This window comes from Sinocyclocheilus anshuiensis, unplaced genomic scaffold, assembly GCF_001515605.1.
Source record: "Sinocyclocheilus anshuiensis isolate Anshui unplaced genomic scaffold, SAMN03320099.WGS_v1.1 scaffold306, whole genome shotgun sequence".
NCBI classification, from domain to species: Eukaryota; Metazoa; Chordata; class Actinopteri; order Cypriniformes; family Cyprinidae; genus Sinocyclocheilus; species Sinocyclocheilus anshuiensis.
In genome coordinates, this window is record NW_015544175.1 from 1,167,235 (window position 1) to 1,178,132 (window position 10,898).

The 10,898-nt window shown below is 40.1% G+C and overlaps 1 protein-coding gene across 2 annotated transcripts; it reads left to right on the forward strand.

Annotated features, from left to right (window-relative positions):
- Nucleotides 1-4,732: 4,732 nt before the first annotated feature.
- LOC107696133 (protein FAM84A-like) lies at nucleotides 4,733-9,104 on the forward strand. Of its 2 annotated transcripts, none has more exons than XM_016496322.1 (2): nucleotides 4,733-4,839; nucleotides 5,109-9,104. In XM_016496322.1, exon 2 carries the CDS (start codon nucleotides 5,149-5,151, stop codon nucleotides 5,929-5,931), a length of 783 nt encoding a protein of 260 aa, XP_016351808.1. In that variant the 5' UTR covers nucleotides 4,733-4,839; nucleotides 5,109-5,148; the 3' UTR covers nucleotides 5,932-9,104. The 2 variants fall into 2 exon arrangements, with proteins under 2 accessions (XP_016351808.1, XP_016351807.1); XM_016496321.1 differs by having other exon boundaries at nucleotides 4,733-4,855; nucleotides 5,112-9,103.
- The last annotated feature ends 1,794 nt before the right edge of the window (nucleotides 9,105-10,898 follow it).

Below are 10,898 nucleotides of genomic sequence, written 5' to 3' on the forward strand. Positions count from 1 at the left end.
AAAAATTGAAATCGCATCATATGACCCCTTTAAATTAATTTTTCTCAAACTAATTTTATATTTATTTTATAATATTATATATACAAATTCCAATTCTGCATCATGTTTGCTACCTTAAAGTCAATTGAGATATTTAGTTGAAATTCAAAAGGCTCTCAATTTAATTCGGAATGGCGCACAATCCTGCAAGATTTACTACGGAAGATGCTGTTTCACAATCCACCTCAACCAGAGCTTGCGTGTCAGTGTGTTAAAAAGTCCAGACAGGTGTCAGAGAAAAATTCAGTACAGTGATTGAAGGTAAACAAGTGCACTGACCAACAACTGGCAATATAATTATTGCTGAAAAGCCTAACAGAAAACACAAATGACCAGTTCCTGTCAGCGCTTAGTAAAGTTGTTCACTCTTCAACATCCAAAAAGCCACAGCTCAGCTGGATTGCTTAAAATGCCATCTTGCTGTTTTTTCCTCAGACACTTTCCATTTGGCAGATGACATGAAAATGTATTTAATCATTGTACCGGCCTCAACCCAAAGCTTATAATTTAACATCCTCTGTTAGTCTGACATACTTTCTCAGAAGAAAACGTCTATCTGCTAAACCTCCTTGCACCACCTCAGCCTCTGCATTAACCCTTCTGTCTGACAGCTAGTTATTAGCTCATTCTCTCTGAATGACCAGTCATTTTGAACTCTCGCTTTTCATTAGCTCCTCACCAGGCTTTCTAATGGGTTCGGTGGCAGATAAGCACAAAACTCTGGGTTCGAAGCACAGCAGGACAGGATATGACAGTGCGGGGCTGGTGCCCTGTAAAGTTTCAGTGATGTTAAGAAAAATCTCATATGAAATGCCATGGAAGCCAGCTGGCCCATAACAGGAAACCAGTCCTGATAATAGTTATTTGTGCAGTGATAGGGTGTAGGGCTGAGAGCGTACTCCTCTCAGATAAAGGCTCAGGGAGCATGGCCTACTAATAGTATCGAAGTGTGGAAAAAAGAGGGGGTGAGTAAGGATGGCAGTGCTGAAAGCAGAGAAGAGGAGAATGAACTGTCAGTGAGCTGCTCCATCAATAGCACAGCGTTGTGGGAGTTCTACAAAAGGGCCATAAGGGAAATGTGTGAAAGAACTGTCAATACCCTCTCTCCACCCGATGTGGGAACACAATCTAGAATGCCATTTCAAAAACACAACTCTTTCTTGCAGGTCTAAAAAAAGTATCTGTGGTGTCCTGCGAGAGTGAGGATTAAATTGTCATTTTGGCATGGAAGCTGAACTCGCTGTACGGTCTAAAGCAGGGTCAGGGCCCTTAAAGAACAGGCGCGGTTTGGAATGCTCACCCACGGATCTCAGAACCTGTGACTCATGACTGAAAGAGACTGACTGGCAATATTATTGTTGTGTGTCTGTGACAGAGAATTTAAGAGCAGAGGATATTTTTAGGTCAAGCCAGACACATCTCATCCTGGGCACCCAAAGTCTGCATTTCCGACAACACCATTTCTAGTAGAATCTTAATTAATATTCCCTCTAAAGAGCTTCTGAGGAACCACTTGAAGTATGAAAAAAATCTGTGACTGAGCTAAGGACAAACTGATATATAAAGCGTGCTTTTTTGAACATGCAAGAGAATATAAGGGCTTTTGGCAGGGTTGGAACAAAACTCTGCAGGGCTCCGGCCCTCCAGCAATTGAGTTTGACACCCCTGATCTAGTACATTTACACATAAGAACAATGAAAAGCAGTGTGTAACGTTTCCACTTAAAAATGTATGTGGTTAAGTGGATTTTGAATACCTCTATATGTGGTCCAGTTATCTGATCACAAAATAATTTTAAAACAAGTTAAAAGAACCAACTCACACGTGCCCTTTGTTCGCAAATCATACTGCTGGTCACGCTGTATGTTGTTGTTTCGCTAAAAGAACCGACTCATAAGAGTCATTTGTTTGTAAATCCGGACACACTGGTTGCACTGTATGGCTGCGAGGAAAACTCAGCAAGATACATTTCTTGACATTATTTCACACTGTTAATTGGAAAAGACAGCAAACTCACATTTACAGCCCAGGTGGGTGACTTCTTTGTCTGTTTGTTTTTTGTAATGACAGCACTCGAACTACACGAGTTTGTGTAAAACCTGATGATCGTAATCAAGCATGATGTGAGAATAAATCAAAGAGCATCTTATACTTAATGGAAGGAAAACATCTGCCCAGTTTCAATTTAGTTTAAAGTAGCTACATAGCTACATACAGTACATCTGACCATTTGTACAGAGAGTCACATGATCAGGGTCACAAATTTACTTATTTGATGAGTGACCTATAAAATAATCCGTAACATTTTTTTTCTTCAGAATGTTTCTTGTTTTAACTTTTTAAAAATCCTCAATCTTTTTTGTCCCCAAAGTTTAAATGGAAAACAAAATCTCATATTTTTAATATAGTTTCAAGCTTTTGGACCCCTGTATATATTGCACTTTTCTATGGAATAACAACAAAAGAAGCTCTTTCAGGTAAAAACTCTATACCTGCTAGAGCAGAAAATAGATTCAAGTGTGTTTATCTGTATGCTTGCAAAATGGGTTCACATACACCAACTGCTAAACTCATATAGAGGGAATGATTAGTTATCTTGGCAGAGTTTTATATGAAGCCCATAAAATACTGCTTTCTCAAAGCCTTCAGCTAGATATATTGAATGCAAGATTGCCACATGGTCATTGTTACCAAAAGCCATTACTCCTGGTTTCTATTCCTCCACTCCTCTCATGCCTCTTTCCTCCTCTCCTTTGTTTGTGCTCGACTTGTTTTCCCTGGTGTTCTTATATGATTACAGCATGCTTGTTTACTGCAAATACGGACCATCTCTATATTTCGAAGAAAAGTGTAGAAGTCCTGTGGATATTGTGTGTTGTCCCTTTATTTCCCTCACATCCTTCTCTTCCATTTCTTTTCTGTCACTCTCTCGCACACGCACCGCAAGTATTCACACACTTGACACCTGATGTACGCTGTGTACCTGAGTGTGTATGTAGATGTATGTGTGTGTGCCAAAGCATCAGGATTCTTTCAGGGTCCTCTGCATCTGCCTTTCAAATAGATTCTCTCTCTCTCTCTCTCTCTCTCTCTCTCACCATCACACACATAGGTAGAGCATCTATATTAAACATGCATGCAGACTACATAACCACAGATGGGTGTATTACTGAGACACAAGGGCAATCCATTTCATAGGTGGAAAATTGAATCCGTCTTTGCAGAATAATTATAATCTAAATCATTCCAACTTCAAGCCTGCCACTTGAGTGCCTTGTTTGTGTGGGAATATGTGTCTGTGTGTGGCATATTATGGTAGTGAGAATGCCTTGATTGTCAATACTGTGTATGTGTGTGTGCATGCGTTTGTGCATGAGGGCTGGAATTTCATTTCAGCAAACTCTTGATTATGAATGGCTGGACGATGCTGCAAGGACTTAGTCACTTGACTGTCAGAGTCTCATGACAGCTAGCGTGTGTGTTATATATGTCCTTGTGTGTGAGGGAGATAAATGAAGGATTCTGAGGACCACGTAAGACTTGACAGAAAAACAGCTTCTATCCTATGATATAGATTCAGGTCATGTTATGAATATACCCGGTTCAATGCAAGATAAGCTCAGTCCACAGCATTTGTGGCATAATGCTTATTACCATAAAAATGAATTTGATCTTGTCCCTCCTTTTATATATATATATATATATATAAAATAATAATCTGGGTTACAGTGAGGAATTTACAAAAGAACTGAATGGGGCCCATTTGTAAATAGGTAACACTTTATAATAAGGTTGCATCTGTTAACATTAGTTAACTACATTAGTTAACATGAACTAACAGTGAAAACTACTTCTAAAGAATGTATTAATCAATACTAATTTAAATATTTACTAATACATTATTTAAATTAAAAGCTGTCTGTTAATATGATTTATTTTTTGTTGATTTTTATTTTTATTTTTTATTAAACAACATTAATAAAGATGAATAAATACCATGTATTGCTCATTTAATGTTAATGTATTAACCAATATTAAGTAATGAGACCTTATTGTATAGTCAAGTGTTACTCGTAAATTCATAAAAAATGCCTTTTCTGTGTTCAAAATTACACCCAGTTTCGTAACTTAGTTGTCATGACATCACACTTAAATAATACGTAGGCTTTAAAGAAAGAGTATGCGTTTATAAAATTGTAAGTTTTATTTTGTAAACCAAGTTTACTTTCATTGTAAGTGCCTCAATTTTGCGCTTTGTTTAAAGAAAATGGGGGACAAGTCAAAATTATTTTTGTGGTCATTGGTAATCAACATTATACCAACATTATGGACTGAACACAAAAACAGCACCAATAAAGTGTTCCACCAGCATACAAAAGCTCTAACTTGTTTTGACAGAGCTAATCAAGCATTCAGAAACCACATGTCCTTATAATGAATCTCTAACCTCTAATCTCTCATTTCAAGCCTAGATTTACTATTGTTACATTTGACAAATCTGACAAACCCTTTGAGTCTTGAAGGCTGTGAACAACACAAACAGCTGTAATATTATAAGCCTCTGAGCAAAGGTTTAAGTTTTTCATGAGGGCTCTGAACCAATTGCCATCAGGAGGGCAGGTTCTGCTGGTCGGGGCGGAGTTTTCTAGACTATTTAAAGTGCGGCGGTGCAAAGTGTTAGGGAATCCAGTGTACCTTGGAGGACGCGTAAGGGGGAGGCGAACGCGTTTTGTTTTGGAGACCTTACGGGATACACACAGCACTAGCACCGATGGAGAGAAAGGACCATTAGCCATTGTCGTGGGGAAATACGCAGGTACGCGTCCATTCGCGGTGTTGTGTTGTGAACTTATTAACAAGAGCTTCGTGAGCAGTTCAACAATGACTCGCCCTTTGCCTCTGTGTGCCGCGCTCTGCGCGACTGGCTTGTTTACGCGCCCAGGTGCGCGTGGTTTATTGTGTTGTGAGGTGACTTACTATGGCTGTGTACCTAGACAGCATTTTTGGGCGCGTCAGAATAATTCTAGTCCGCCTCTCTAGTATGACACTCACATGGCCCTTTTGTATTTCAGAAGCAGTATTCCATGTCTCTTCTCTGCCCTGTTATTGATGGGAAACCAACTGGACCGGATCACCCACCTGAACTACAGCGAGCTACCAACCGGGGATCCATCGGGCATCGAGAAGGACGAGTTGCGTGTTGGCGTGGCGTATTTCTTTTCCGATGAGGAGGAAGAGCTGGACGAACGATCGCAGTCGGACAGCTTTAAAGACAACAACAGCCCGAGCAAAGACGGTCCGGTTGCGCTCAACGAGATCGAGTACTCGGCGTTCTGCTGCCAGGAATGTATATACTCCAAACTGCGAGAGAACGAGGACCTGAATGTTTATTCGGTGAAAACTTTATTGACCATGTGCAAACCCGGGGATCTACTGGAGTTAGTGGCCAACGCACAACCCCCGCACTGGGCGATCTTTGAAGGGGAGGACCAGGTTATTCACCTCTACAAGGGGGAGATCCGCAAGGACAGCTTGTTTGAGATCAGCTGCGGTCGGCAGGGCAGGATAGTGAACAATAGGTATCGCTACCGACCGCTGCCAGCTGATTTGGTGATGCAGAACGCGGGCGGGCACGTGGGGCTCAGCAGCGGCGAGATTTGCTGGACGAACTCGGCAAGTTTCGCAGCCTGGTGCCGTTTCGGCAAGCGGGAGTTTAAAGCGGGCGGCGAGGCGCACTCGGTCGAGCAGCGCTACTTTCTGAAGGTGCACCTGTCCGAGAGCACCGCGCACACGCTCATGTTCCGCAGCCTGGAGGAGATGATACGCGAGAGACGGCGCGTGGACGCCAGTGGCATTCTGAAGGAGCTGTCGCTGGTGACCGGGAAGGAATGAGTGCTTGGGACTCTCTGCGTGCCTTGGGCAAGGGCTGCTTACATTTATTTCAGGACTTTGGGAGGGTTGTGCGTATTTGTGTGAACACGTTTTGGCAAAGACAACGCCCCTTTTGGTTTTGCTGTGAGAACCGATGTCCCCACTAAAGTCACCCTGTACCTTTAAAAAGGAAAAAGATAAAACATAAGGTGAGCCCTCAACACAGATCGCCCATGAACAGATACAGCCCCCTCAAATTCGCACCCGAGCCCTGCTGCGGCAGATGGTGACCACGATGCGTTCATATGTCTGTGGCAAGCTGTTTTGACATTTATTACTTAAGACTAACTAGCATTTGTTTTTGTTAGTAATACTCCTTATTCACCAGTAACTATTCAAACGGTCTCTAGTATCTGTCTCCTGTTGTTCTAGCAACATTTGGATAGTTACTAGTAGTGTGTATTCCAGTTGTTACTAGTAACATCGTACTAACAATCATACTAGTAAGACTTCTGTTTGATTAAATCTGTCAAAAGCAAATGTTACTAGTTAGATGAAGAATGTTACTTGTAACAGTTGAGATCAATGGGTACTAGTATCTGATTAGTAGCTTCTAGTAAACTAAAAATGGATACTAGTACCTAATGAATTGTTACTAGTCAATGTTTAATGGTTCATATATGTTTAATGGTTCATATCATATCAAAATTTGTACCATGGAATAGTTACTTGTCATTATTACAATGTGACTAACTACTATCAAAATACTAGTTAGTAGTAGTTAATTAGGGTACTAGTAAAATCGAAAAAGACTAGTCACTATTGGACTACTTCTAATTTAAATAAGTATTGGTAATCTAAAAGTGTATAATAGTTAGTTTAAAGGAATAAAACGGCTTGCCACATGTCTCTAATTTGACTGAACTCCAGAGCTTAAATATTAAATGTGGTGCTCCTTTATTGAGCATCTGTCCAGCTGCAATCGTTTCTCTAAAACCCCAACAGGCGATAACACACGAGCCTTTGTTTTCATTGTTACCAACAAACGCAGCGAACACTCTTCTGTTTTTGGAGTCCATATTTTTGTATTTCAGTTAGTGCGTTAAAAAAAACTGTTTTTATTCAAATAAACGTAGATTGCCCTATGAAAATTGCGTTGGTCTCTAGCTCTTTTTCATACGGTTTTGCCTGCGTACAAATGCAATAAGCGAGCACGTGCTTGCTGAGGTTGTCTCACGCGAGTGCCTAATCGATGCATTATAATTCACACATGAACCTTCTCTAGTGTTCACAGTATCAACCATCCCCTCATTTGATTTTTGATGGATTTATTTCCCTCCAGCTGGGCAGTCGTTTGTTATCATTGCTGCATTAGTATGCCTTACGGGCAGTTGTTGATGCATGGAGACACTTGTCCTTTTGTTCCTGCTTATGGTTGATGATCATCAGCTTGTTTCTAACCTTGACTCATAGGAGATGCTTCAATGCCACCTCCAAATATTTGATTCTATATTCTGTCTGTTACTTTAATTATACAAATCAAGTTTATGACTGCTCTGCTTGTGGTCCAGAAGCCATACATCCACATTAACTGCAGTCTCCATTTTTGGCTGCAAGGTTTGCATTAAGTAATGGGAGAGCTGTGTATATGTGTGTGCTTGTGCACATAGGCACTGTCTAGCGCCAGTAAATATGGTCATGCTCTGTTTGTTTTCCTATTAGAGGCTGTAGGCTGCAGCTGGGATCATTTATGCTTTATGTTCAGTGAGGCTCGATTGGCCGACTGGACCCTTTACAGAGCTTGTGCTGGCCAACACTAACAAGTCATTCTGAAAATCAGTTTGTACCTGAAGCAAAGCTAAAGTTAATTTTTAGCAGGTTTACCTTTGTGCTGTAGGTTATGAGTTTGTCAAGCACATTGTAACTGAATGAGACACAATCTTTTCTAACATTCTGCCTTTCCTGTTAATAATCTAGTTTAATATTTACTCGATTTAGTAGGCTAGTTCCTGTAGTGTGCGTTCAACACATTTTTATTCATTTCACATACACTCCTTACTGCTTATTCTTTGTGTGACTATTACAGGTCAGACTGTTAATCATGAGTCCTCAACATGCACAACATGTTGTGTCAGGTGTGTCAGTTTGAACCGTTAATATGGAAAGCGGGGCGATTGTGTGAATGAATGAAAACAAGTGGGACAGGTTTCTAAAGGCTTGGGAAAGTTCATTGTTGATGTTACAGACTTGGGCGAATTCACCAAATGACTGCAGCAAATTTCACATCCCAAAAACAAGTTTAACAGATGATTAATATGAAATAGTGTTGCGTTCAATGAATTATCCTTCTTTTTAGTGCAAATGAACTCAATTTTCACAGAAAAGAGGCAAGTTATGTAATTTGTCTGGCACAATAAATAATGTGCTTTTACTGCCCATGGAAAGCAGGCATTAAATTATGTTATTAAAAATAGATGGTTATGTACATTTTCTTTTGATTATGGCCGAAGTTATTAATAAAATTACAGAGAAAAACATTATAACCAGGCTTTTATATGCATACTGTAATCAAGCACACTCATATTGGTGGAACAATGCTGTACGATCACAGTAAAGTATGTCATATCTTGGTATTCTGAGGCATTTTCCACCACCTAAAACTTAGTACTGACACGCAAGCCTTGTTAGTATGTACTTTGACACTGTACTGACAAGTACGGTTGAGAAATACCAGACATTAACACTCACACACACATTTTCTTTGGCCCAGAACGTGTCATCACCATTGTCTCTCCAGTCTTGTCTCCACCACATTGTTGTTCACCAATCCCAGCAGCCCCAGTAACCCACTTTTTCTCTAGACGATTTGTGGGATCCCCTTCCTTGACATTACCCATCCCCCGCCTAATTTTCCCGCTCTCTGAGCCTGACAATCTGTCATCTGTACCGATTGCTTTTTTTCTGATGCTGGAAATTTAGGATAGTGGGGCAGCGGGCTATAAGTGGAGAATGAGGGCAGGAGTGAAGGAGCGATGGGCTGAGGGAGTAGATGTTGCCAACATGAGCTGAACAGAATATCTTTAGCCTGAAACAAAGTCTGCCTCTCAGTGATATGCCATATGTGTGCCGTCCTGTTTGTGTGTATGTATGTGTGTGTCTGTCACACTTCGTAACCTGTTACTGGGGAAATCTCAGCCAGTTATTTAGCTTGTGTCTACTGAATATTGTTTTACTTGAAGCCTGAAGAGAGGATGAATGCATATCCAATCTCTTTAACGGAGAGCTTGTTGTTTTTGAATTGATTAAAGAACTAACGATAATGCATTTGCTTTTGCTGAGGGAGAATTATGCATAGCATCTGTGCTCCGCAGAAATCCTGCCTCTCTTTCAGAATCGATCGGATATTCGTTTAAACCAGCAGGCTAGCTGGAAATCTGGCCTCAGGAGGAGAGGAGAAATTTAGGAATCCACTCATTTGTGTTTTTTTTTCTTTCCCTGTCAATTAAATTTCACAGCAGATTTAAAGAATTTGTCTTGATCATATAGAATTGCTAAAATGAAGGTGCACTGAGAAGAAACTACGCTGGGTTTTTGGACGCAATATCCTGGTTCAGGGGTGCTGCTAGACCCTTTTTACTGAGGCACAAGACCCAGTGAACTACCACTTTGTCCTGGTAAATATTTCACTGATAAATCCTTATTTGTCAATGGGATCAATGTATACCAACTTGAGAATGATTTTCTCTGATAATAAATCAAGTCTTGTATGTTTTCTATCTGCTGTTTAGTTTCAGAACAAGTGAATCCAGATTCGTGAATAACTCTCTTGGTGTAATCGGTCAAACGGATTTGCAAAAAGGTCTGAAATTGTTTGCTTAGTTTGCTTCATTCGGACAGATCATTCACACACTATATGTTTGCAGTGATTTCTCACACCGAAATAATAATGGGATATATATAGCGCTGGATGAGGTGGATGTTTACTTGCAGTCTATTGTAGAAAACAAAACTTGCAAATGATTTCTAGCGCTTGTCAACGACGAAGCAGCTCTTTATTGCGTGTGCATCTTGTGAATGACTCTGTGCTGCAGGTAAAGACAATTTATATCCATAACAGTAGTTTTTCTCCCTAACAATATTCAGGTTCTTATACTGTATTTGTGTTCATTGGTGTCATAGCATGTAATTTAAGAGTTAAAGACTCTTCTATGATTCACTGTTGTGGACAAAATTAAATGAAAAAGCAAAGCACGCGAGAGAGATCAGAACAGGTTTACAGCAGTTTCAATAGTGATTCAAATATAATATTGCGATGTATTGTATCATAATGTAGTTGGCTATATTTCAGCACTAACTACCATATTGTTTTGGACCTTTTTTGAAGTACCTTAGAATACCATACCACATAAATACTGTGGTACATGAATATGTGATCATTCAGTACCATGGTAGACATAATAATGTGCCAAAAAAAGGTCTGGGGTGGTACTATAAGGCACATCCACATATTCCTTCTGCATACAGATAAAGATAATTATCTTTAAATCTCTATAGAACATCCATAATGATTCTGTACTGCTAAGGGTTCATTGAGATGGACTCACTGTAACAGGACATTCTGAATCGGTCAGAGCTACAGTGTATAGGGGATCCTTAGAGAGTAGATTAGACTCTAGGTCATATCATATTATAGGCTCTTTTTAATATGCCACAGCATAATGCGCCACATTGCAGAATTCAGCAAATTCTGTTTCACGCTTCTAAGCGAGAGACCGCTGCTGGCTGTGAAAGAGCGCTGTCTGATAAAAATTCAAGCAGAGTTCCAGAAAGCATCTACAATGACTCAACAAAATCAACATATAGTGTGTGAGGCGAGCAGTCAGCAAAGACTTGCATATTAAATTGCAGAAAACGTTACTTTTTCCCTATCGATCATCACGTCAGACCATGTGCAGACCTGTTTAGAATGAATTAAAGGCTCTCAGAAA